At 39.9% G+C, this 27,690-nt stretch overlaps 2 protein-coding genes across 3 annotated transcripts; both read left to right on the forward strand.

The window, feature by feature from the left end:
- The first annotated feature begins 638 nt into the window (after positions 1-638).
- Positions 639-21,334, forward strand: LOC124036100 (mothers against decapentaplegic homolog 2-like). 2 transcript variants are annotated; one of them, XM_046350245.1, is made up of 11 exons: positions 639-833; positions 8,537-8,945; positions 14,390-14,479; positions 14,742-14,935; positions 15,126-15,260; positions 15,358-15,432; positions 15,606-15,659; positions 15,811-16,023; positions 18,244-18,381; positions 18,625-18,769; positions 19,146-21,334. In XM_046350245.1, the coding sequence occupies exons 2-11, from the start codon at positions 8,710-8,712 to the stop codon at positions 19,267-19,269; spliced, it is 1,404 nt and encodes a 467-aa protein (XP_046206201.1). In that variant the 5' UTR covers positions 639-833; positions 8,537-8,709; the 3' UTR covers positions 19,270-21,334. The 2 variants fall into 2 exon arrangements, with proteins under 2 accessions (XP_046206201.1, XP_046206202.1); XM_046350246.1 differs by having other exon boundaries at positions 15,358-15,420.
- Positions 21,335-21,710: 376 nt separating this feature from the next.
- On the forward strand, positions 21,711-26,210 carry LOC124035159 (immediate early response 3-interacting protein 1-like). The gene is made up of 3 exons (XM_046348579.1): positions 21,711-21,885; positions 22,045-22,146; positions 25,577-26,210. The coding sequence occupies exons 1-3, from the start codon at positions 21,795-21,797 to the stop codon at positions 25,630-25,632; spliced, it is 249 nt and encodes an 82-aa protein (XP_046204535.1). The 5' UTR covers positions 21,711-21,794; the 3' UTR covers positions 25,633-26,210.
- Positions 26,211-27,690: the final 1,480 nt, after the last annotated feature.

Consider the following 27,690-nt stretch of genomic DNA (forward strand, 5'->3'; position numbering starts at 1 on the left):
GTTGTTTCTTTTATTTTGTGGATTTGTGTATTAATGTTTTGTATTGTTAGGTATGGTGCGTTGTTGGAGCTAGAAACATTAGCATGGATGCACCTGTGCGGGGGTACAGGTTAGTCGAGGTATGTGTAGATTTATGCGACCAATACAATTTGATTTAGGAAGAGCTTTGAAACCTGCCACTCAGATGTGTTAGATCAATGATTTCAACGGAGGAATGGGAGATACACAAGCCGCGGTTGCTACTTTCAAACAGAAACATCATATAACGTTGTCTCATCAACCTGTTATCTAAAGTAGCCTGGATTTTTTTCCGCGTGAAATCTTATCTTTGAGTAACGAATTGTGCATCATTTCAAATTAGGGGATGCCGCTACATGCAATATTTCTGTCCTCACCTCTAGTCTTTATGGACTATGAGAAAGGTGTATCAGTTATATCAATTCATATAAAAGTATGTATCGCAAGCTAGTTCCTCACTCTGACAATGTCAACGACAGATTCGAAAAATAAACCATGCTGTCAAATAAACAAAAAAGATTGACATTGCTGTAGGCCAATCCGATATGCTAAAATAATGTGATTGTCTTCTTTGATCCAATCAGGAGGGATTAAGATTCTGCGTGCAGCTAGCCTATTAGGGTGTCTTTCTTGTTCAGGTCTAGCTAACTTGTGAAGCTAAGCGGCTAGCCAGGTATCAGACTTGAGAAAATACAGCAATCTTCTCGTCGAGATAGCGGCTACATTTATAGTTGGGTTTAAAGGAAAGGTTTCCCCTTTGTCTACTGCATATATCGTTTACACGGAGAAGAGCTCGAGATTCTCATCATCAAGGGGTAATGCAATGCTTTTAATTTTCCCTCGACTTTTGTTTTGTGTGATGTTAGCTGCTATGATTTTTTTTTTTCATTTGGTATAGCTATCTTATTTATCACTTCAAGTGTTAATATAACATGTAATTGTTATTCTAACTGGCAATGGTGGTGGTGTATCATGTCGCCATCAAATAATTGTTTCATTATAGCTTACGTTAGCGAACTAGCTAGCTCGTCATTTTGCTAACGTTAGCTGTATTGAGAGTAAGCCTGGGTTAGCCAACATTGGCTAACTAGCTAATTGTTGTAGCACAACAATAGGAATGGGCGATAATGTACTCCAACCATACAAGTTACGTACTCAATAATTTCCTTAGCTTTTCATAGCTACCTTTTATATATGAATAATCAATTGTTAACTTGGCTATCTAATTTGACTAGCTATATAGTTAACGTTAGTTGATTTACTGCTGATAAAATGGCCATCAACCAACTGGCCTGGAAGTGCTAGCTAGCTAACGTTAACTATGGCCCGGATAACTAGCTAGCCCATTACTTTAGCCGAGATAGCTAGCTTGCTACTACTTGTACCTACAATAAATAATCTAACCAGCATTGGAGTTTATCAATTAAACAGTTAATCACTGCAGCTTGCTAACCACCCGGTAAATTAAGATGTGGTGTTATACAGAATCCACCCGCACTGTTAGTATTTAAATATGATTTTTGTACATGTGTATATTCGCAAACAATGGTAGCTATGATGTTAACTTGTTGCTATAGCTAGCAGATCCGACCCACTTGCTTACAGCTGCACTAGGGTTGGACAGCATTCTTGTGTATATTAAAGGGGAATGGAAACACTAGGCTTTAGAACACCAGCTAACTAACGTTAACTGTAAATCGCCATAGTGGCATTGTTGCATCACTGGCAGGTTTTCCAAACTGTCTGAAAGACCATGAACTCGGAGTGCATTACAGAGCAACATTACGAATATCAAACAGTACATGAAAACATGATACATTTTGAAAGTTGAGAAACAGTCCTTTCAACTATGACATACAATAGCACCACAAAAATCAAATGACAATCAGTCAAGACAAAACATGTGATCATCTATCTTATAAGAGCATCTACGCTTTTCCCCCAAACTGCCATTTACACAACATCCTAATGAAGATAGAGGAAACACTTGAATATTGAGTCTTCCTTATTTTTGTAAGGATTGAAACTCAGAATAGTAATATACTACATGGCCAAAAGTACACTACCATTCAAAAGTTTATGGTCACTTAGAAATGTCGTTTCAATGTCAACAGTGAAGAGGCAACTCCGGGATGCTGGCCTTCTAGGCAGAGTTCCTCTGTCCAGTGTGTGTTATTTTGCCCATCTTAATCTTTGTATTAGCATGTCTGAGATATGGCTTTTTCTATGCAACTCTGCCTAGAAGACAAGCATCCCGGAGTCGCCTCTTCACTGTTGACGTTGAGACTGGTGTTTGCGGGTACTATTTAATGAAGCTGCGAGTTGAGGACTTGTGAGGTGTCTGTTTCTCAAACCAGGCACTCTAATGTACTTGTTCTCTTGCTCAGTTGTGCACCGGGGCCTTCCACTCTTTCTATTCTGGTTAGAGCAAGTTTGCACTGTTCTGTGAAGGGAGTAGTACACAGCGTTGTACAAGATCTTCAGTTTCTTGACAAGTTCTCGCATAGAATAGCCTTCAATTCTCAGAACAAGAATAGACTGATGAGTTTCACAAGAAAGTTCTTTGTTTCTGGCCATTCTGAGCCTGTAATCGAACCCTCCAAGGCTGTTGCTCCAGATACTCAGCCAGTCTAAAGAAGACCAGTCTTATTGCTTCTTTAATCAGTACAACAGTTTTCAGCTGTGCTAACATAATTGCAAAGGGGTTTTCTAATGATCAATTAGACTTTTAAAATTATAAACTTGGTTTAGCTAACACAACATGCCATTGGAACACAGGAGTGATGTTTGCTGATAATGGGCCTCGGTACGCCTATGAAGATATTCCATTAAAGATCTGCTGTTTCCAGCTACAATAATCATTTACAACATTAACAATGTCTACACTGTTTTTCTGATCAATGTGATGTTATTTTAATGGACAAAAAATTAGCTTTTCATTTCTAAGTGACCCCAAACTTTTGTGTGTGTATGTGTGTGTGTGTATAAAATACGTGTATATGTATGGGGGAGAGATGGAAATATTTGTCAAATGCGTTATGGAACCATTGTCATTCTCAATGGTTTCTGAAAAAGGTTACTTGCTGTTTTGAGCAGTAGTGAGTTAATTAGATCAGCAATACTATCAGAGCTCCCCAAATGGGCCAGGTAGGCAAGGCCTACTTCTGTATGCGTAATCGGGTGCGTACTCAACATTGGCGTAATCGGGTGCGTACTCAACATTGGCGTAAGCGCACCAAATAAAAGACAGTGAATAAAGTGACAACTCTTAAATAGAATTAAATAAACCAAAACTTGTTTCTCAAATGTAGCATAGGTTGTGTGCTCTGCAAACAACGTGTCCACCCTGACAATGGGAAAGGTACATGACTGTAACAATATATTGAATGCATTTAGAGAAATTACCTTAGCCAAACAAACATTGTAGATTTAGAACAGTAAATGTACTACTAGGGTGCCAGCCACACTGCCTCTGCACTTAGACATGTGTGAATCAGGCATGAATGTATTAACAGAAATTACCATAACCAAAGAAATATTGTAGATTAGAAATTATGGGAATTAACTGTAAATGCAGGCTAATACTGATATGTGTAATGGGGATAGACATTAAAAATCAAAGGGTGAACTATTCACACAATTTAAGTTATGAAATGCTGATTGAGCATGAAATGGTGAACGAGCACATTCTGGAAAGAGATGTGCCTTGTGCATCTTATTAACCACACTCCCCTTCCAGGACCGTGGCTTCCCTGCAGACTCAATGAATTAGCCCTCTGAGAAAAAACATATTTTTGCTCCTTCTCGACCCCAATTGTTTTATCTCGGCTGACCAACAGCCAATCAACCAAATAATCGACCAATGGACTAATTGGGGTCAGCCCCTGAACCCCTATTATTTCATAGTCCATGTAACTTATGTGATTTGTTAAGACATTTTACTCCATAACTAATTTGGCTTGCCTGAACAAAGGAGCTGTGGCTACATTTGAGTAATTACTTTGTATTTAATTTTTTTTTAATTAAATGCATTTTTATTTCACCTTGACAGAGTATTTTGAGTAGATTCTTGACAAAAAAAAATACAATTTAAATAAGTTTTCATCCCACTTTGTAACACAATTTGAAGAAATCCAAGGGGTCGGAATACTTTTGCAAGGTGATAGTACACAACGACCATTACCAGCTAAACCAGGATGATTTTGTTGCAAAACTGACTACCAGCCAAAGCTTTCAAATGTCATAGCTATTAGCTAGTTTTCATCATAAGGGTTAAGCTTCAGTCTTAGGCTACATTCATTCTTGTAATCATCAGCCAGCAGGTTTGCTATTTTTAGGAATCATATCACATATATAAACAGACACCTAATGATCTAGCTAGCTAATCATTATATGGGTATCATACATTTTACTGGTAAAATAGCAATCCTGCAGCCCTCTTAGTTGTGGCTGGTAAGCTATCTGCTGTAGCTCGTTAGCTACAAATCGAATCAGACACTAGCCAGTTAATTTTTAGCTCTTAGCTAGCTAATACTAATGATAATAAATGTTCTTCAAATTATCAATATGAGCACTTAATTTTAGTTATCAAAGTCTACATTAACACAAAGACAAAATGAGCTAAATCAAGTCGGCTGGCAAACTAGCTACCTTGTTTTTGGCTGACTGTCAAAAGTACATTTCACAGACTTGTCTTATCAATCAAAGATGTATATGTACATATTATAATTACTAACATAAAATCAAATTGTTTTCCTGATCTCAAAGCTGTCAAAGTTGTGAGAAACCTTTCAGGTCCAGTGGAGGCGAGGAGCCTCCCGGTAGTAGCATTCATTCACTTTCAGTCCCCGTACCAAAACTCACAATTTGCTCAAACCTGCCAATATCGCAATTGCCGTCAATCATTACTATGGCAATTCAAGATGGCGCTACACATACCTCAAATAAACGTTCAATATAAAAATACTAAAAAGAAACAAACATGAAAAGTGTTGGTTTTATGAGCTAAAAGTGAAGTAAAAGATCCCTAACTGCAGTTCGGTGTCGTAATGAACTTCAGTGGACAAATACTCACCTTCGCTAGACACTGGCATACTAGAGAAGTGTGCTCTTCATGGTTGAATCGTGGTTTCAATTGTACCGGACATCCAGCCAACTTGACACAACTTTTGGAAAGCTTTCGGCACCTTGAGAGTCCATGCCTGACAAATTGAAGCTGTTCTGAGGGCAAAAGGGGGGATGCAACTCTCCATCGATAGACACTGGCACGCTAGAGAAGTGTGCTCTTCACGGGTGAATCCCGGTTTCAACTTAACCAGGTAGACTGCGTTGTGTGGGTGAGGGTTTTGATGATGTCAGCATTGTGAACAGAGTGCCCCGTGGTGGGGTTGTGGTACGGGCCAGCATAAACTACGAACAAAATTGCATTTTATCAATGGAACTTTCAATGCAGAGGGATACTGTGACGAGATTGAGGGCCATTCTCATACCATTCATCCGCTGCCATCACCTCATATTTTAGCATGATGATGATGATGAGGATGCATGGCCCCATGTCACAAGGATTTGTACACAATTCCTGGAAGCTGAAAATCAAAGCCTGAGCAACTCTATGTAAAGATGTGTCGTGCTGCATGAGGCAAATGGTGAGCCACAACCCTACTTTTTTAAGGTACCTGTGACCAACAGATGCATATCTGTATTCCCGTTCATGTGAAATCCATAGACTGATTTTCTTAAATGAACTAGAGGTTGACCGATTAATCGGAATTAATTAGGGCCGATTTCAAGTTTTCATAACAATCGGAAATCTGTATTTTTGGGCGTCGATTTCCAATTATAATTATTTATTTGTGTTATTATGTATTTTTTAAATACCTTTTTATTTAACTAGGCAAGTCAGTTAAGAACACATTCTTATTTTCTTGACTGCCTAGGAACTGTGGGTTAACTGCCTTCTTCAGGGGCAGAACGACAGATTTTCACCTTGTCAGCTCAGGGGTTTCAATCTTGCAACCGCACAGTTAACTAGTCCAACACTCTAACCATTGCACTCCACGAGTAGCCTGCCTGTTACGCGAATGCACTAGAAGCCAAGGTAAATTGCTAGCTAGCATTAAGCTTGTCTTCTAAAAACAATCAATCATAATCACTAGTTATAATTACTAATCCAGTTTAGCAGGCAATATTAACCAGGTGAAATTGTGTCATTTCTCTTGCGTTCATTGCACGCAGAGTCAGGGTTTAAACAAGTTTGGGCTGCCTGGCTCATTGCGAACCAATTCGCAAGAATTTTACGTAATTATGACATACATTGAAGGTTGTGCAATGAAACAAGAATATTTAGACTTAGGGATGCAACCCGTTAGATAAAATACCGAACGGTTCCGTATTTCACTGAAATAATAAACGTTTTGTTTTCGAAATTATAGTTTCCGGATTCGATCATATTAATGACCAAAGGCTCGTATTTCTGTGTGTTGTTATGTTATAATTAAGTCTGATTTGATAGAGCAGTCTGACTGAGCAGCAGCAGGCCTGTAATCATTCATTCAAACAGCACTTTCTTGCGTTTTGTCAGCAGCTCTTTGCAAGCACAGCGCTGTTTATGACTTCAAGCCTATCGGCCTGATGGCTGGTGTAACCAATGTGAAATGGCCAGCTAGTTAGCCGGGTGTGCGCTAATACTGTTTCAAACGTCACTCGCTTTTAGATTTGGAGTAGTTATTCCCCTTGCGCTGCAAGGGCCGCGGCTTTTGTGGAGCGATGGGTAATAATGTTTCGAGTGTGGCTGTTGTCGATATGTTCCTGGTTCGAGCCCAGGTAGGGGCGAGGAGGGGAACGGAAGCTATACTGTTACACTGGCAATACTATAGTGCCTATAAGAACATCCAATAGTCAAAGGTATATGAAATACAAATGGTATAGAGAGAAATAGTCCTATAAATACTATATTAACTACAACCTAAAACCTCTTACCTTGGAATATTGAAGACTCATGTTAAAAGGAACCACCAACTTTCATATGTTCTCATGTTCTGAGCAAGGAACTCAAACGTTAGCTTTTTTACATGGCACATATTATTTTCTTCTCTTCTTTGTTTTTGCATTATTTAAACCAAATTGAACATGTTTCATTGTTTATTTGAGGCTAAATTGATTTTGATGTTTTATATTAAGTTAAAATAAGTGTTAATTCAGTATTGTTGTAATTGTCATTATTGCAAATGTTGTAAAAATGGCCGATTTAATCGGTATTGGCTTTTTTGGTCCTCCAATAATCGGTATTGGCGTTGAAAAATCATAATCGGTCGACCTCTAATATGAACTGTAACTGTTTTTGAAATAGTTTGTTTTTGTTCAGTGTACGTTAGTGTATGCTTGGCTTGACTTCCAATGGTGTTTCCATTCCCCCTTTAAGACACCACAGAGCCAGCGTGAGATATGGCTCGGAAAAAGTACCTCAATCCAGGGATGTACTCTGAATTGTCCCGTTACACCGAGAAGATTGAACAACTGTTTTCCAAGCCACATCTTGCGCCGGCTCCTCAGTGTCTTGATATACACTGTGTACCAAATATTAAAAACGCATGCTTTTTCCATGACCTAGACTGACCAGGTGAATCCAGGTGAAAGCTATGTTTCCTTATTGATTTCACTTGTTAAATCCACTGCAATCAGTGTAGATGAAGGGGAGGAGACTGGTTAAAGAATGATTTTTTTTATGCCTCGCGGCAGTTGAGACAAGGAATGTGTATGTGTGCCATTCAGACTGAATGAGCAAAACAAAATATTTAAGTGCCTTTTGAACGAGGTATGGTAGTAGGTGCCAGGTGCACTGGTTTGTGTCAGGAACTGCAACGCTGCTACGTTTTTCACGATACACAAGGGGGGGTAACTGTTGAGCAAGAACGGTCCACCACCCAGATGACATTCAGCCAACTTGACACGAGAACATCCAGCCAACTGTGGGCACGCGTTGCCCAAAAAGGGAGGGTGCAGCTCAATATTAGGAAGGTGTTCCTAATGTTTGGTATACTCAATGTACACAGGAAGGCTGTCTGTGACCCTAGTGCAGCTGTAAGCAAGCGGGTTGTATCTGCTGCCTAATGTAACTGCAGTTGTTGCTGATAAAAGAATGTGATGGTGGGATTGAATCACTAAACTCAACTCTCTGATTTTATGAGTGGTCTTGAAAAATCCCTTATCCACCATAGCCGATTAGTGTGGGCACACTGGAGCTCCGATGTCGCATTTTTACATTTATTTCAGCACACAAAGAAGAGCCCGCTATTACACTAAACTTCGGCGCTCCAGGTCACCCACACTAGTCGTTGCTCAACTACATAAATTGTGGGGTTGAGTTTAATCGGCTATGGTGAATAAGGGATTTAATAAGTTTTTCAAGACCACCCATTCACTTTGTAAAGGACCCCACACACACAATTTAATGCATTATCACACATCACAATCTTTTTTCAGACATTCATTACTGAATTCCTGTTTGATTTCCCCTCAGGTGTCATCTCTTCTGCACATATCTAGCTCATCCTCACACCAGCCCTGTGATTCCTCACGAAACAGAGGGACCACACCAGAGAAAGGGCCAAACTGTGCCTCCCTTCCTCCAGGTCCCCTCTGCCTCCCGAGTGTGTTTGAGTTTTCTCAAGAATCCTCCTCGCTATACCCAAAATGTCCTCCATCTTGCCTTTCACCCCTCCGGTCGTGAAGAGGCTCCTGGGGTGGAAGAAGTCAGCCAGTGGCCCTGGGGGAGCAGGGGGTGGAGAACAGAATGGCCAGGAGGAGAAGTGGTGTGAGAAGGCTGTCAAGAGCCTGGTTAAGAAGCTGAAGAAGACTGGACAGCTGGACGAGCTGGAGAAGGCCATCACCACCCAGAACTGTAACACCAAGTGTGTCACCATCCCCAGGTATGTAACACCATGCCAGGTAACAACACAGAGCTCTGCTTACAGTCGTTGTATGGTTCTGTAGAGTGAACAGTTGACCATGCATCAGATAATTTTGTATGGGGATGATTATATACTGTGTATTTTACCTGTGTATTTACTATCGGCTAACCCTCTATAGTGGCCTCCTTCTTTAAACAGCCTCTCGAACATACAAGGTCCTAAAACATAAAGGTATTATAACTCTCAAATTATTTAAATCTTTCTGTCCTCCATTGAATCTCAGATTGTCCTACAGTTAGTTTTGTAAATGCTGACTCAGCACCCCAACATGTACTTATGCAATGCTTTCAAAAATATTCAGACTCCTTGATGTATTCCACATGTTGTTGTGTTACAGCCTGAATTGAAAATCGATTCAATCGGTTATTTTTTACCTCCTAGCATGCCACCACCATGCTTCAAGGTAGGTATGGTGTTAGACGGGTGATGAGCTGTGCCTGGTTTTCTCCAGACATAGAGCTTTGCATTCAGGCCAAAGAGTTCAATTTTTGTTTCATCAGATCACAGAATCTTTTTCCTTATGCTCTGTCTTTCACATGCCTATTTGCAAACTACAGGTATGATGTGCTTTCATGTTCTTCCATCTAGCCAGTCTCCAATAAAGCCCAGATTGGTGAATTGCTGTAGACTGTTATTCTGGCAGGTTCTCCCATCTCAGCCAAGGAACTCTGTAGTTCTGTCAGTGGTCATTGAGTTCTTGGTCACCTCCCTGACCAAGGTCCTTATTGCCCGGTTGTTCCATATTTTTTCCATTTCCCAATGGAGGCCACTGTGCTCTTAGAAACTTTCAACACTTTAGAAATGGTTTTATATCCTTCCCCAGATATATGCCTCATCACAATTCTTTCTCGGAGATCTACAGACAGTTCCTTGGATTTCATGGTATAGTTTCTGCTCTGTCATGCACTGTCAACTGTTGGACCTTTTTATATAGACCGGTGTGTTTATTTCTAAATCATGCCCGAACAATTGAATTGCCCACAGGTGGACTCCAATCAAGTTGTAGTGGGTTCGATCCCCGGGACCACCCATCCGTAGAATGTATGCACACATGACTGTAAGTCGCTTTGGATAAAAGCGTCTGCTAAATGGCATATATTACAATATATTACATCTCAAGGATGAGCAAAGGAAATTGGATGCAGCTGAGCACAATTTGGAGTGTCATAGCAAAGGGTGTGAATACTTATGCAAATGAGATATTTCTGTATTTCATTTTCAATAAATTTGCAAAAATGTTTAAAGATATTTTCACTTTTGGCATTGTGTGTAGATGGGTGACAAAATACATTTTCAATTCAGGCTGTAACAACAAAATGTGAAATAAGTCGAGGGGTATACTTTCTGAAAGCATTGTATGACATTTGTCTGAGGATGTAAGGTAATCAGCCAGTTAACCTTGATGTCCTAGAGTAGAACATGCTCTCTGGGTATGTTGTAAAATACCCTTTTTATTTGTTGATGACCTGCTTAGAACAGTTCAGATGTTTGTATGTTTATTAGATAATGAGTAATTTGGTATAGATCTTGTTGACAGGTGGAATCAATATTGTGTAGATGGTCTTGCAAAATTTATTGCAACCAGGGCTCGGAAGTTCAACCATTTTGTTCACACATGCTCCTAAATATTTTGCTGTGCTACCAGACATTCTATTTTGGGAGCACCAGTGCGGAGGGAAAGAGCATCTCCCAGACAGTAGTTCGCTGTACCGTTTCCGAGTGCCCTAGAGAAAAACCACTCATGGGCATTTGTTTGCACCTTGTTCAATCATGTTACTTCATTAGGTAGCGAACAGCCTGGTTACTTTACCAGTATATCCAAGGAGATCAATCAATGAATGAATGACTGATCTCTTGCATGTTGTCACACACCAACCTGGCGCTCTTTAGACCCTCTAAGATCGATGTCCGCGCCTGTGCGGAAATCGGCGACGTCATCACCTTTTTTATTAAATACAACCCTGAGTTTGCGCTACAAATTTCCGGGGTTTTGCATGGGCTGCGTCTCAGTCTGTGGAATCGCTGGTGTCAGGCATCTGAATCTGCGGTAGTTTGGCGCGGTGTTTGTCAGACGTGAGACTATCCCAAAACGTTACGGTTCACGAAAACACCCGTAAAGTCGTCAGTGGTTTGAGCTACGATTCCACTATCGAAAACTGAGATTCTCACGAACACAGACATGTTGCCTGTTTTGCTATACGACGCCCACAAGCTCCACAGGAGTTGTGACGTCAGTCCTTTCGGTGTGCTAACTTTTTGATTTCTTCTCAATAATGTCTGTAAACTCAATGGTTTGAGCTCACTAGGGTTGGGTGTTTTATTACAATTGCACCGTCTATCGACGATGTTTGACCACTATCGTTGATGGTGATGACATTGTGATGTTACAAACGATGGTTTAGCATATTTGAGCTTGATTGCACACAGTCGGGCATCGCATGGAGAACACAGTAGGCTGCCATGCCAAGTGGCCTATTCCCTAATTGCCATTGCATTCATTTTCAATACATACTGTAAGAGGTAGCTAGACTACTAACATAATGCAAGAGAACAATGTAGAAAGAGCGAAGCGCACCAAAGCAGCGCAAAAGGTCAGTTGGGGCCTAATGTGTCTCTCTCCAAAGTCTGATCGTGGGCCTTTTGCAGCAGACAAGTCATTGTCTGGCTTATCGTTTTAAAATCGTAATTTTCTCCCCGTTTTGATTTGAACGTGACTTGTTGGCCTAGGCATAGCCAACTCTTTCATGATCAACCATCGACTGAATCTGTAGTCCTAACGGATTTGCATCTTAAAGTTCTTTGCTAATAGCCTAAATAAGAACATAGTATAGTAACATGGAGCGAGAGAGAACAAACAATTGCAAGATGGAGTAATCGAATAGGAAGTTTAAACAAACCTGATGCGTTTCTGCTTTGCTTGACCAACGTGTAGGCAAAATAAATTGTGCCGTCAGAAAATCCCTCTTTGCAAACCAAACGGCCAATAATATAGGCTAAGACAGGCTACTGTCAATAAAAATTTCAGTAAACTTTACTTTGACAGTTTTTTTTCTCATATTTTTGAATTGCACAACGTGCTTGGAAAAACTACTGCAGCAGCACTTTAAGTGTGAACACTTTATTTAAATTTTATTTTTATTTTTGTGGGATTTGTCTCAAACAACTTTTTTAATTTGAATGACGCATTTATATAAAAGTCAACAATCAGTTAAAACCACTTATTATTTAGCCTATTACATTCTTTAACAATTGAATGAACACTGGGCTAAAAATGAATAGTCCTGTTATCATAAGGCTATGCCTTTTTGCTTATCAAACTTTAAAAATCCTAAATATACAATCGGATAAAACAAATAATTCGTAACATTCTTTATAACAAGGATCACCATCATGTTCTCCCCCATAGTAGCTAACTCTGCAGGATGACGGAGGTTTGCAGTCCTTTGCCCTGATAATCTTTTTGCAAATTCTGTAAGTGACTTCTTCAGACTGAAACTGAAGAACTGCCGAGAAGGTGAACACGTAGTTTTCTTTCCCACCAAGTCAGCCATCATGCGAAGGCAAATCCTGTCACTTGTTTATTTTTGCATATTGGAATGTAGCCTGATGGAAGAATGTTGCAAATGCGCCAAATCACCGTTCTTATATAACCAATGTATCCTTTTTGATTGCTTTCTCTCCCCCCCAAAAAATCAAAAAAAAATATATATATATATATATAAATAAATAAATGATACAATCGTATATATAAATAAATGATACAATCGTATATCAACGATGTTTGGACCGGACGATGTGTCAGTGCAGACACTGTCCAACCCTAGAGCTCACGCCCACAAGCTTCACAGGACTTTCATGAAGGTAACCCGGTACCGGCCAGTATAAAGGAATAAAAGTGAATTGAAGTAGAATATGCACAAACGCGATCCAGATTTTCATACTGTTTCTGTACCATACCGGGGTATACAGTATTACCGAATGTGCACACAAGGGGTGCTATTTCAAAACGACACACAAAACCAATTAGACAACAGGGATCTTTATCCATGAGGGGATTGAATGCATCTGCTGTAACCAAGAAGCATGATCTTGACATCTAGCCACTTCGATAGCAAGCTAGCAAACCAAATGCAAAACTGGAGCCCTCGGCTGGACATAATTTATTTGAGGCTAGTTATAAGCACTGGCGTAGCACGGTTTTGAAAATCATACTGGAATTCGATATATCGCACAAGTGGTATATTTCTCAGATATACGGCAGACACTTCAAAACATACTTCCTTTTGATATCATTTTTAAAAATCTGTTTTGGCATGTGTGAAAGTTACTCAATGTGTTTCTATGGGCTAATAGCAGTAAGGCCAAATTCAATGTTTCATCAAATAATTGTTTTTATATATATATACCTACAGGGTTGCTACCAATTTAAAAAAAAATATATATATATATATATATATATATATTATTATTATTTAGAGCCCTGATTGCAACTCGCCAGTCTCCATGTGTCATGCTTATCATGTATTAGAGGGAAGTTGGGAACCTATTTCAGAGCTCTTTTAGGAACATAACATACTATCCAAGCCTATAGTTTAGATTCAGTCCCACTTCTGAGGTAGGCTATATCAGCTCTGAATTCTGATTCTGGATATTGTATCAGAAGCAAATATCACATCATATTTCGCCATTCCATTTTTATTTAATTTCTAGAGTTAATTTTCTGATCATTCCTTTCTACGTGTCCATTAGAATCACAAAGTGAATTGTAGAGGGTGGTTAAATGGAAATGTACTTTTTTTCCAAGGTTGCGCCCTCCTTTTCTGTTAGTCCCATTGTGTGTCTTCTGTGTTTACTTGAATGTCTCAAGATAAGTAAAGTGCTTCCAACCGACACAGCTGTGGTGGAAAAGTTTCACAGTTTTTTCAGAATATTTGGTACAATGCCACAGTAACATTAATGTTTTTTTTGTCTTGCATACTGTTTCTTTGTATATACTACTATACTCCAGAGGCGGCTGGTGGGAGGAGCTATAAGGGGACGTGCTCATTTTAATGCCTGGAATGGAATTAATGGAACAGTATCAAACATATGGAAACCACATGTTTGACTCTTACATTAATTCCATTCCAGACATTACAATGACCCCTACTGCTATAGCTCCTCCCACCAGTCTCCACTGCTGTATTCCCATCTTATGCCGTTTTTCTTTATTCCGTCAAAAGGCTTCTCTTATTTGGCGTGTCTTTTTTCAGTTCCTGACTGAAAGAATGAAATACCTAATTGAAAATGACTCTAATAAAAGAGGCCTTTTAATGTTTACATTACCCATACTGGTATTTCTGAATGACTCATGACCCATGTTTATCATTTGTTTTTGTTTTGTTTGGTTTTTCTGTGCACAGCAATTGCTCTGAAATATGGGGACTGAGTACACCAAATACGATAGAACAGTGGGATACCTCAGGCCTATACAGCTACCCTGACCAAACCAGGTGACTATCTATCCTCAACTGTCCTGTGCTACATACTGTTGTACAACCTTGATGTGGGAAGTAATCATTCCAGGGGGGTGAGAGACATTGAGAACACAAATTCCATTCATACCTCATCACTCCCCTCTTCCCCTCTCCACACTGCCACCTTTTGTCTTCCTGGCCACATGCGTCTCCATCTCTTCTTCTCTTCCTCCCCATTTCTTCCTTCCCTTACACTTTCAATTCTCACATCTATTTCCTCTATTGTCCGTCCTGTCAGATCCCTGGATGGGCGCCTGCAGGTATCTCACAGAAAGGGTCTTCCTCACGTCATCTACTGCCGCTTGTGGCGATGGCCCGACCTGCACAGCCACCATGAACTGCGTGCCATCGAGGCCTGCGAGTACGCCTTCCACCTCAAGAAGGATGAGGTCTGCATCAACCCCTACCACTACCAGAGGGTGGAGACCCCGGGTAGGTTGTCTTTTGAACCAGTGGTGTGTGTGCTGACTTGTAGGTGCCATAAAAGCCTATGTTAACAGCTAGTTCTGCGATTCTTTCTGCTGGCATGAGACATGAAAAAGGATGGGATAAGTGGGAATAGTCTTCATTGATATTTTGTAAAGAACTTTGTTTGACATTTGAAGAATCTTCTCTCCTCTAGTTCTGCCTCCTGTACTTGTGCCAAGACACTCGGAAATTCTGACAGAGCTGCCCCCATTGGACGACTACACTCATTCCATACCTGAGAACACAAGCTTTCCTGCGGGGATCGAGCCTCCAAATAACTACATACCAGGTTTGTGCATCTACCATGAGTTGATATGCAAATGGCCTTCATGATAACGATGTATCAGGTTCAGCTCATCAGTAGTTTCCCCCCTCTGTTACTATAGAAACACCACCACCTGGATACATAAGTGAGGATGGGGAAGCCAGCGATCAACCGATGAATCAAAGTATGGACACAGGTATATTCCACTTACCTCAAATATGATGTTCTAACATAAAATAAGAAAGAAGACAGTTGTCAAACTGTCAAGTTTTGATTTGTTGATTAAATATCTTAGTGGATTCTTTGCAACAATAAGTCCGACCATGCGATTTTTTTTTCTTTTTTTTTTTTCTTCTTTTTTCATATCAGGTTCTCCTGCTGAATTGTCCCCTGGCACCCTCTCACCTGTCAATCATAGCATGGGTAAGAATAACTGTCTGTCTAAAGCATCAGTCATTTATCAGTCACTTGTAATCTGACGTAATCTGACCAAATTTGACAACATTCATTGAGTACTATTTAGACAGCCCAGTGCCTACTTTGGAGATCATTGGTCTACTCCCATGTTTTTCAGACCTGCAGCCGGTGACTTACTCTGAGCCTGCGTTCTGGTGCTCTATAGCCTACTATGAGCTGAACCAGCGTGTTGGAGAGACATTCCACGCTTCGCAGCCCTCTCTGACTGTGGATGGTTTCACAGACCCCTCCAACTCAGAGCGTTTCTGTCTGGGCTTGCTCTCCAACGTCAACAGGAATGCCACTGTAGAGATGACCAGGAGGCACATAGGTACAACGGGCTACGCCACAAGAGGCACAATATTCCTTATGTGGTGCACCACTTTTGAAGGCTCTGGCCAAAAGGAATATGGTGCCAATTCAGATTTGCACAGGATTTGTTCTGTGATTTAACACGCATGTTTTGTTAGTGCTGAGAGATTAGTGCTTTTTGAGTTCAGTTCTATTATTTAAAAAAAAATATCACTGTTTTCAGTTTTGATAATTAAAAAAACAAACATTAAATGTATTGTGAAATAGTGAACTTCAATTTCCAAAAGATTGAAAATATTCCATTGTCTCTGTCAGGTCCACATTGGGTAGATGTAAATAGGAAAATATGAATTAATATATTTGTTGTGTATATTACTTTGTTTTTATTTTATGACTTTCCATTTTTTTTGTATTTTACCCCCTTTTTCTCCCCAATTTCATGATATCCAATTACGATCTTGTCTCATCGCTGTAACTCACCAACGGGCTCGGGAGAGACTAGGTCGAGTCATGCGTCCTCAGAAACGGACGACCTAAATCAGCCTGCAGGCGCCAGACACGCCACAAAGTGTCGCTTGAGCGCGATGAGCCAAGTAAAGGCCCCCCCCGGCCAAACCCTCTCCCAACCCTGACAACGCTGGGACTCCCAGTCACTGCTTGTTGCGACACAGCCTGGGATCAACCCGGGTCTGTAGTGACGCCTCAAGCATTGCGATGCAGTGCAAGCTTAGGTCCAAAATAAGCCCATAGATTGAGTTTATTTTAGAAAGATTTTGGCGAGAGTGAAACTTCTCGCTTCGCCTCTTCCTCTGATTAGTCTCTGAGCTGGAAAAAACTGGCGCAATGGATTATGGTCATTATAGTTAATTACCACATTTCTGCACTGAACTAGGTTGAATATTTCCGTAATGAAAACTACAGCTCCCTTCAGCCCAGCGTAGTTCTTGACTTGATTTCTCTTGTGAATTATTTGATTTCTCTCTAAAGAAACGACGTGTTGGACTCACAGAAAAACCTATAACTAAATGGAATTAAAGTAATTGAACAGCACTGTTTTGTAGCTGAAATACTCATGCTTATTTACACTGAACAAAAATATAAACGCAACATGTAAAGTGTTGGTCCCATGTTTCATGAGCTGAAATAAAAGATCCCAGAAATTTTCTGTACGCACGAAAGGCTTATTTCTCTCAAATTGTGTGCACTAATTTGTTTACATCCCTGTTTGTGAGCTTTTCTCCTTTGCCAAGATAATCCATCTACCTGACAGGTGTGGCATATCAAGAAGCTGATTAAACAGAATGATCATTGCACATTATAAAAGGCCACTAAAATGTGCAGTTTTGTCACACAACACAATACCACAGATGACTCCTTTTTAAGCGAGTGTGCAATTGGCATACTGACTGCAGGAATGTCCACCAGAGCTGTTACCAGAGAATGTAATGTTCATTTCTCTACCATAAGCAACCTCCAATGTCGTTTTAGAGAATTTGTCAGTTTGTCCAACCGGCCTCACAACCGCAGACCACATGTATGGCGTTGTGTGGTTGAGCGGTTTGCTAATGTCAACGTTGTGAACCGAGTGCCCCAAGGTGGCAGTAGGCTTATGGTATAGGGAGGCATAAGCTATGGAAAACAAACGATGGCATTTTATCGAAGGCCATTTGAATGCACAGAGATACATTTTCGTGCCATTCATCCGCTGCCAGCACCTCCATGTATCAGTGTGATAATGCACGGCCCCATGTTGCAAGGATCTGTACACAATTACTAGAAGCTGAAAATTATCCAAGTTCTTCCATGGCCTGCATACACACCATACATGTCACCCATTGAGCATGTTTGGGATGCTCTGGATCGACGTGTACAACAGCATGTTCCAGTTCTCGCCAATATCCAACAAGTTCGCACAGCCATTGAAGAGGAGAGGGACAACATTCCACAGGCCACCATCAACAGCCTGATCAACTCTGAGAAGATGTTGTGCTGCATGAGGCAAATAGTGGTCACCAGATTTCTGATCCATGCCAAATTTCTATTTATTTATTATATACACGGTATCTGTGACCAACAGATGCATATCTGTATTCCCAGTCATGTGAAATCCATTGATTAGGGCCTAATGCATGTATTTCAATTGGCTGTTTTTCATATATGAACTCTAACGCAGTAAAATCTTTGAAATTGTTGCGTGTTGCATTTTTTTTTGTTCAGTATATTTTGCATTATTCCACAGGAAGAGGAGTCCGGCTGTACTATATTGGCGGTGAGGTGTTTGCTGAGTGTCTCAGTGATAGCGCCATCTTTGTTCAGAGTCCAAACTGCAACCAGCGGTATGGGTGGCACCCAGCAACCGTTTGCAAAATTCCTCCAGGTAACTTAGACAAACACCATCTCTTTGATTTCGATGTGCTCACTCCTATTATCATTTCATAGTATTACTAATATGTTTTCTGTTGTCTCAGGTTTAGATTATGTTTAGTTAGTCTTCCTACTTGTTTCTACAGAAAATATAATATTGATTGCAGGGAGGTTCTGCAGGCTTTACTTATGTTCTAAACAAAGTCCATACATGATTCCCAGCTGACCCTCTCCTCTCCTCCCCTCGCTCCCTCAGGTTGTAACCTGAAGATCTTCAACAACCAGGAGTTTGCAGCACTGCTGGCCCAGTCCGTAAACCAGGGCTTTGAGGCTGTGTACCAGCTCACCAGGATGTGCACCATCCGCATGAGCTTTGTCAAAGGCTGGGGGGCTGAATACAGGCAAGCATGATGACTGACTATTACAATAATACTTTTATTCTTGCAGTTGTACACATCTAAGTAGTTAGCAAGACGATGGATAGTCGGAGGAAGACTGTAATATTAATATACTCATCGGGATACATTTAAAAAACAAAAAATAACATTGTAACTTGCTGATGGTCCGCTTTTCTGGATTTATTAGAAGTTTGGAATGTTTGAGGAGCTGGAGGGGTATTCAAATGTTACTTGACCCTCTTCAACAATACCTCTGTTACAGGGCACGAAGTTTTAAAAAAGTTCAGGCTAACCTTGGGTTTTGGGTGATGTTCCTGTGCTTGCATGCCGAGTGATTTCACTAATTTGGCTTTGTTGTGGTCTTTCATTTGTCTCCCAGACGGCAGACTGTCACAAGCACTCCCTGCTGGATTGAGCTGCATTTGAATGGACCCCTACAATGGCTGGACAAAGTGTTGACTCAGATGGGATCCCCTTCTGTACGTTGCTCCAGTATGTCATAATCCTAGAAAACGACCCAAATAGTCGCCCACTCAAAGATCATAAAATTCGAACTTGAGTCCCATCGTGAAAAAAAGCTGCAGAATACATTTCTGCTGTAACATACTTCATAGTATTTGTGGCCAAGTGCCACTTCCCTGTCTAAACGCACACACGCCGTGAGACAGACTTTTCCGAATATAATTTGGCACTTTGTTACCCATCTTTGTGTTGCACCTTGTTAAATTGCTTTTCCCCAAATCCTTAATATTAGATCTATTTGTGGTACAAATAAAATGTATATTGGTTTTAAAGTCCAGGGATTAATTGTTGTAGGCAGGGGAAATACCAAAAAAATCTTCTACACATAGTTTCTCAGTAAGAGAATGCTTGTATAAGTAACACAAGCGTAAATGCTAAATATATTCATCCATCTTTTTGACCATGAGGTAACTTTTCTCTGGGAAACATCGATACATCTTTTTTCTGTCAGGGGGAGTTAGCTTGGTTAAGAAATTATGATGGCCTTTGTTGCTTTCTCCTTTAAGGGAAATGCTAAATTATGTTTTTAAATGTAATTGCTTAATTGACGTAATTAACTCTCTTACTCTTTTGTCAGAATATTTCTTTTTTTATTCCAGATGTGTGTCGTTGTAAGATTCACTTCTTAATGGACATATAGGAATGTTTAGCACAAAAAAAACCTAAACAAGCTGCAAAATCAATCTGGCCAAAGCTGACATTCATTTGAGATCTTTGTCATTATATGGCATCCTCAATGTTATTATAGGTAGCCTATGTTTCATTTCCACCACACACAGCCTCAGAATGCAGGCTAGTGAGTCCTGAACTTGCTTAAGTTTGGATGCACAAAGCAGGGACCAGAGAATATCAGCTCCAAAAGCTTTTTCTCATGTTTCACTGGGTGTCTAAGTCTCTGGAGGTGAATTATTGAAAGGTTATTTCACTTGGAGAATTAAAGGTATCAGTGAATTTCATTCTATATTGTGTTTAGCCTATATCCCCTTTCTTTTGCTACTTTTTTGTATTCTCATGTATTTTTATATATAAATATACTTAAATGTTCTTCTGTCATTCACTTTTTATTAGAGTTAATATTTTCAAGACTGCCTGTTTTTAAGTGACATGGCTCGCAATCTATGAGGAGCATGGATCATTCCAGTTTATTTTTTTTAAAGGTTAAACTTTAATCTAATTCCAAAAAAACACTGCCCCACGTAATGTAAACAGGTATATTCTCAACAACAACAAAAAACACATCTGGTACATCAAAAGTACACAAATCAAAGCTTAAATGTCTGTAACCTGATATCTGTTTTCCTGCAATGTATGGTTAGGTTATGTGACTCAGAGGCATGTATGAACCTTTTTTTGACTCATTCATCTCTTCACTCTTGGAAGCCATTTGGTGCTCAATAAAGGATAAAAGGTCAAACATAAAACTGATATTTTATTTTTTTTTCCAGTTTTTTTTTTTTAGCTAAATGTTACAGAAACTTGGCAGTAATTCCATGTTCTTACATGAGAGATGAAACTGCACACTGGGACATAGATTCTGTATTAGTGTATGTATTTGTTCTTGTCTATAAAATACAGTATGTACAACAAGACTGAGCTTGCAGTATGCCATTGTCATTTTGTGGCTGTTGCAAGATTTTTTTAAACATCTGTTTTCTCCCTTCTCCTTTATTGATGTTATTAATCTGTTAACCTTACGGCACTAGTGATTGTACTTTGTAAGTGCAACTACTGTAGTGAGTTTGGATTTGGGGAACTGAACCATGTGTTAGGGTCCAGTGTTGAAGCCTTGTACCATTGGCCTACAAGATATGAATGTGAAGAGTACATAACAAATCTGAAGTGGACCAGACGTACAGAACAGTAATATGTGTATTTAACAGTAAACTATTTGCAAAGCAGTCAGTATAGTAGTTGTCACAGTTGTTTTACCAGTAGAGGGCGTTATTGATAGAGCAGGGTTTTTTTTCTGACCATAAGCTTCTCAGGCGTGTGGCATATTATGCAGACTTCATAAAACACTAATAAAGATTTTTATTCTCATGATGACCATGTTTCTGTCATCTTTATTAACACGAATGTTTTCCACTGATCTCAGTCTACAGTGGCGTACTCATGTTTTTTACCTTTTCTTATCTACAGAAATTCAATTTGACCGTTATAGTAAATCGTTGCAAATTCAGTGTTTGATCTTATTAAATGAGAGCCATTCAATTATATGTTTATGTTTACATCCCTAGCCTCCCAGGAATATTCGTTTTTGGACAACGTTTTCAAGCACTAACACCGTCAAATCAATAGCTACCCCTTTGGCCATGAGTATGGATTATTATTATACATTATTGGTATTACATTGGCCGTTTACTGTGTCCCTCGCTCTTCAGGAAGTCACGCTTTCGAACTGCTCGTTCAATTCGTCCTTCTCATGCTGCCATAGCTGCATTTAGGCAACGTCACAAGAAATACGTGAAGCTGCTAAAGTTAGCTAGCTAATACTTTACAGATATCAATGGCGTTTACATTATATTCCCTTATTCAAGCGGTGATTTTGTGTGTTAATGCTGTCGCCGTATTGCACGAAGATAGATTTTTAAGTAAAAGTAAGTGGCTGTGCATATGTTGTTTAACATGACTTTCAACAGTGTTTTGCTAACGTTAGCTAGCTACACCAGTAATAAGTGGAAAAGCTTGTTTATTGATACAATGATATCTCTTATGGTCTAGTATTTGCATATAATATAGCATTTTTTCCCCTCTAGTTGGCTGGGGTGTGGACCAAAGTGTTGGTGGATTTGGTGATGAACCAGGCATCAAAGTGCAGCTAATGAACCTTGTCCGCTCTGTGAGGACAGTGATGAGAGGTATGACCATAGAGATGGATAGAGAACTTTAGCAAAGATGTGTGTGTGTGTGTATGTATATTATAACTAACCCAAGATTCACTACATGATCAGAATTATGTGGACACCTGTTGGGTGATTAGGCCTGGCTTGCAGTTGGCATTTCAATTCATCCTATAGGTGTTCGATCAGGGCTCTGTGCAGGCCAATCAAGTTCTTCCACACCTATCTCGACAAACTATTTCTGTACGGACCTCGTTTTGCGCACAGGGGCATTGTCATGCTGAAACAGCAAAGGGCCTTCCCCAAACTGTTGCCACAACATTAGAAGCACAGAATCATCTAGAATGTAATTGTATGCTGTAGCCTTAAGATTTCCCTTCACAGGAACTAAGGGACCTAGCCCAAATGGTGATAAAAAGGTCCCAGACCATTATTCCTCCTCCACCAAACTTTACAGTTGCCACTATGCTATGCATTGGGGAAGGTAGCTTTCTCCTGGCATTTGCCAAACCCAGATTAGTCCGTCGGACTGCCAGATGGTGAAGTGTGATTCATCACTCCAGAGAACATGTTTTCACTGGCACTGAGTTTTACACCACTCCAGTCGACGCTTGGCATTGAGCATGGGAATCCCAGGCTTGTGTGCTGATGCTCAGCCATGGAAACCCATTTCAGGAAGCTCCCGACGAACAGTTCTTGTGCTGACGTTGCTTCCAGAGGCAGTTTGGGACTCGTTCGTGAGTTTTACAACAGAGGACAGACGATTTGTATGCACTCAGCGGTCCTATTCTGTGAGCTTGTGTGGCCTACCACTTCACGGCTGAGCCGTTGTTACACCTAGATGTTTCCACTTCACAATAGCAGCACTTACAGTTGACCGGGGCAGCTCTAGCAGAGCAGAAATTTGACAAACTGACTTTGGAAAGGTGGCATCCTATCACGGTGCCATGTTGAAATTCACTGAGCTTTTCAGTAAGGCAATTCTACTGCTAATGTTTGTCTATGGCGATTGCATGGCTGTGTGCTCAATACACGTGTCAGCAATGGGTGTGGGTTAAATAGCCGAATCAACTCATTTGAAGGGATGTGCACATTCTTTTGTATATACAGTGTAGTTCATCTGTGTCGTTTTCAATGGGAGCAATGAAGCATAGTGTGTAGAAAAATGCAAGGAGGTGGGCAGAGCCAAGCACAATCTAGTAAGATCCTATTGGCACGTTCTGGCATGTATTTGCATATTTCCATTAGGGAACGCCTTCTCTGTGAAGTGCATGTATGCAATAACTCAATTTGCCCTTGCACTCCTTGTAAATAACGTACTTTTTAAAAACTCTGTCAAAGGGTCACATCTACAAAACTTTGGAAGTTTTGGAAACAGAACTGTATTGTGGTTGGGCTTTTCTTCGATGAGAAAATCTGCAGAATGTCGACTCAGTTCCATCTCGCTTCATACTCTCCCACTGCCAACCACTGGGCTTCCTCTCCTCACCATATTTAGTGAGGGGTGAAAATTCCTTCCGGATGCTTCAGATTTATACATCCGGTGAAACATCTGGCTCCTTGTTCTATCTGTGACTTTAGTGCCCAAAAGCTTGTTTTAGACTGAGCAGCGCCATTGATTACTTTCACCATTTTGAAGTAATCAACTGGGTGGGACTTCATATGGGTTGCGTTGATGTGCAGTTGGTGAATGATTTATGCTTTTTGTACTGACTCGAAGAGTCATGATTCATTTTTCTGAGTGACCTGTCATTTTAGTTGTTTGTTTGATATGCTGGCCATAATAGGTCCCACAGCATGATTGATACACACTCGGTGGCTCCAGAGACGTTCTCCGACCAACAACTGTCTGTCATATATGCGCACAGGAAAATAGATCATGCTGAAGGCAGCATGGATAAGAAAAACTGATAATTAATCGCATGGTGCAATAATTATTTAATTAAAGCTGCAATATGCGGGAAACCGCTCTGCCATTTCCTGTTTGCAAAAATTCGGATAGTTTTCCTAATTTCAGTTTGTGACAAAACAAGCAATAGTGTAGAGAATCCTTGTACCGTCTAAACCGCTGTGAAATATATTTTCAATTACCAAAAATACTGTAATTTCAGCTGTTTGAAGCTGGCGTACAAAACCAAAAGTAAGACGCAAAAAATGAAACTTAAGGACAGGAAGCATAGAAATAGCGTACATAGAACAGATGTACTGCTTCTTAGACTGGCTTTCAATTAGAATGTTGGATTTATAACTCACATTTCTATGTGAATTTGATCAGGTTGCGGAAAAGTTATGATGGACACAGCTTTATAAACAAACCTGAACTCGAGAACAAATAGTTTGAGGTGCTGCAGTTCGCTAACGGTATTGTGCTCATCACCCTCACAGCAGTCAAGCAAGAAGGAGTTGGCATAGAATCAAAGGATTATTGACAAGATGTAAACTATGTTTCCTTTCCTAATATTTATTGAAAACAGAAATAAATCTGTACAATGAGCACTTGCCTTTTAAGTTCATCGTTAGTTGTTGGTTAACTTTGGTTAACTAGCTAGCGACATTTAGCCATATTGGCATAGGAGTGACAACTCAAAACACCTCAACTAGACATGTTATCAATAGCAAGATAGAACAAGCTGAAAACGAGCCACCTGCAATTCCCCACATTGCAACTTGTTGTAATTTTTAATAGTTATCTGATCATCCAGAATCATAACACACAGCATTTCGCTCCATTGATGCCCGGGCATCATTTTCGTGCGGTTGTAGCCTAACCCATCTATGGGTTAAGGAAGGATTACATAATTCCATCAGGTTACCAGGAGGGATCAGGCAATGAATTATACTCGTGAGAAAACATTCCATAACTGCGGGTGGCAGTAAATTACCAACCTTTACTTTATACCTGTTCAAACCACACATTCTATGTGGCAGTGTCCAGCCTTTCCATTTGTTTGACAGTACAAAGTAGTAGTAGAAAATGTAATTGTTGACGATAGTTAATACAGCCACAAAGTCATAAACTCTTCCTATTTCGACAATTTATATCTTCTTAAAATCTGATTTTTAACCTAACCCTAACCACACTGCTAACATTGTCTAACACCTAACCTTAAATTAAAACAAAAATGCACATTTTTGTCTTCATACATTTTTTTTCTTCGATATAGACAATTGGCTATGTCATCTAGTGGAAACCCTTCAAAATGGAGATGGCTTCAGTGGCGCTGCACGTGCTCTCACAGACGCCATAATGGGACAGATATAATGCAATGTCCATCTAAAAATCAATACCATATTCAAATATCAACAACAAAAATATTCTGCATTCATGTTGTTGTTTTTTAAAATAGATTATTCTTGTTTTCCTCTTAACAATTTGATGTTAACCAGACTGAGCTGAGACTGGTCTGACTTTGGCATTATTCATAATCTTCACTCTCTCATCTTGCAGTGCCCTTGATTGCTGTCAATTCTGTCTGCATTGTGTTGTTGCTGCTTTTTGGCTGAAGAGAAGACTGGACTGAATTTGGACGCTGAACTAAGAGAAGCCACTTTCAGGGGTCAGGAGGATGTCACCCTGGCACCTGGAGGAGGGACCCTACATGCACCAGGAAGAAGAGTACACCCACACGTTTATGTATCTCAAGAGATTCAGCATTACATTTGATTTCCTTTATTGTTATTATTATTATTCCTTACCTCATTTGTCAAACCTGTTGTTCTTAGATCAGGCTAAGTGACAGTTCAGATGCAAGAACAATCTGAGTTTACTACATTCACAGTTTCTTTTACAGACACCCGTTAGCCAATGTTATAGCACAAGGCAGTTCAAAAAAGCCTACGGTTGCTTTTGGAAGATTTCTTCATTGTAAAAGGATAATTGACTTTGATCTCATGATTCCACTTTCTTTCTCCTTATTTGAAATTGTGGTTCGTCACAGTTCTGATGGTATATTCTATGTTTTGCTTTTAACATATTCCTGGATAAAAAGTTGTCATTTTGTGTCCCATGCACAATTTAATTATGTATGACTTTTTCTAAGTAACTTTATATGAATTACTTGAAAAAAATAAAGATTTTTTAAAATCTACCACTTTTGAGTTTATTCATAACCCAACATTAGCTAAAAATAATAATTTTAGCAGGCGCACTCATCCAGAGCGATTTACTCTCAGAGCAAGTTGAACATTACATAATTTTCTTGTCCCAGAACACATTCCCTACTTACACAACTTTTCTTTGATCATGGCTGTGTCAAAAGCACATTAAGAAGACCAAAGAGACCTTGCTCAAAATATATATTTGCTGAATGGCTAATTGTTTGCATGTAAACAAAATGAATCCTTTCTCTGGCAAATCTGTAAAAAAAATGTTAGCAATGCCCTGTATGAATGGCATCAATCAGTGCACTTTTGAACTAGCTGCAAACTTGAGCACAAGGGCGACCAAATAAGGTGGGTGCTTCTCACTAGGTGCTTTTAGCAACGCGGGTGTATTTTCATACACTAGTGTTGCTTTCAATTGTTTAACTGTCTGTGTGCAGGCCGGTTGGTCATGACGACGGGAATAGAGCTCCACGTTGGAGGTGTCAAACAAGGAAATGGTTCCAATCATACATTTTTCCCATAGGGAATTTTAGAAACACTTCAAATAAGGGCTGTGTTTCGTGTAGGCTTACCCTGGCGTGACGTTTTGATAACCATACAAATCTCTATCGGACAAGGTGACTTTTACCCATATAAACTTGGAGTCACACGATGATTTCTTGTGTGGTCCACTCAGACTTGGGAAGGCCTGCAGTTTATTAGGCTACAGATTAAATAAATTATGAGTTTGATGCTCCTTTCCAATTAATATTGAGGGTCTTATTCTGGTGACATGATGCTTGGCTGCCCTTTGACAAATAAAAATAATCTTGCTCTTTTGTCCATAGTAATCTCATCATATAGGCTATACCCACACAGTATCTGCGAGCTGTTGGCTAGAGCACATGTGCCAAGACTGGAGTGGGCACATTCGCTATAAAACACGTTTTTTTGGTGACAAAACCATCAGTAGAGTTGAAAACAAGATGGAAACCCATTGTAACTCGGTACATTGGAATTTAACCGCAAAAGTAATGTTTATGTGCGCTACGTCATCACGCACATCCTTTCCACTGGGCACAGACGTCAATTCAACGTCTATTCCATGTTGGTTCAACGTAATTTCATTGAACGGACGTGGAAACAACGTTAATTCAGCTAATGTGTGTGCAGTGGGTTTTAACTGCAGTCAATTTGATGGAAGCACATGTTTTTATTCATGTTTGACTGATAGACCTCAAGCTAGATTCCATGCTACATGCAAACAAATGAATTAGGTTTACGAGTAGGAGTACGAGTAGTATTACAGGTTTTCAGATACAAAGACTACAGTCATGCTGATGGAGTAGATCTCCTCTCTCTCTCTCTCTCTCTCTCTCTCTCTCTCTCTCTCGCACTCTCAATTCAATTCAATGGGCTTTATTGGCATGGGAAACAAATGTTTACATTGCCAAAGCAAATGAAATGGATAAACAAAAG

Source organism: Oncorhynchus gorbuscha, linkage group LG05, assembly GCF_021184085.1.
Source record: "Oncorhynchus gorbuscha isolate QuinsamMale2020 ecotype Even-year linkage group LG05, OgorEven_v1.0, whole genome shotgun sequence".
Classification (NCBI taxonomy): domain Eukaryota; kingdom Metazoa; phylum Chordata; class Actinopteri; order Salmoniformes; family Salmonidae; genus Oncorhynchus; species Oncorhynchus gorbuscha.

Excerpts from the sequence above, each read along its gene's own strand:
- LOC124036100 (XM_046350245.1), top strand. The coding sequence starts at position 8,710 with ATGTCCTCCATCTTGCCTTTCACCCCTCCGGTCGTGAAGAGGCTCCTG. Across the intron at positions 14,480-14,741 it reads AGCTACCCTGACCAAACCAG|ATCCCTGGATGGGCGCCTGC; the intron begins GTGACTATCTAT and ends CCGTCCTGTCAG. Across the intron at positions 15,660-15,810 it reads ACCTGTCAATCATAGCATGG|ACCTGCAGCCGGTGACTTAC; the intron begins GTAAGAATAACT and ends CATGTTTTTCAG.
- LOC124035159 (XM_046348579.1), top strand. The coding sequence starts at position 21,795 with ATGGCGTTTACATTATATTCCCTTATTCAAGCGGTGATTTTGTGTGTT. Across the intron at positions 21,886-22,044 it reads AGATAGATTTTTAAGTAAAA|TTGGCTGGGGTGTGGACCAA; the intron begins GTAAGTGGCTGT and ends TTTCCCCTCTAG. Across the intron at positions 22,147-25,576 it reads TGTGAGGACAGTGATGAGAG|TGCCCTTGATTGCTGTCAAT; the intron begins GTATGACCATAG and ends CTCATCTTGCAG.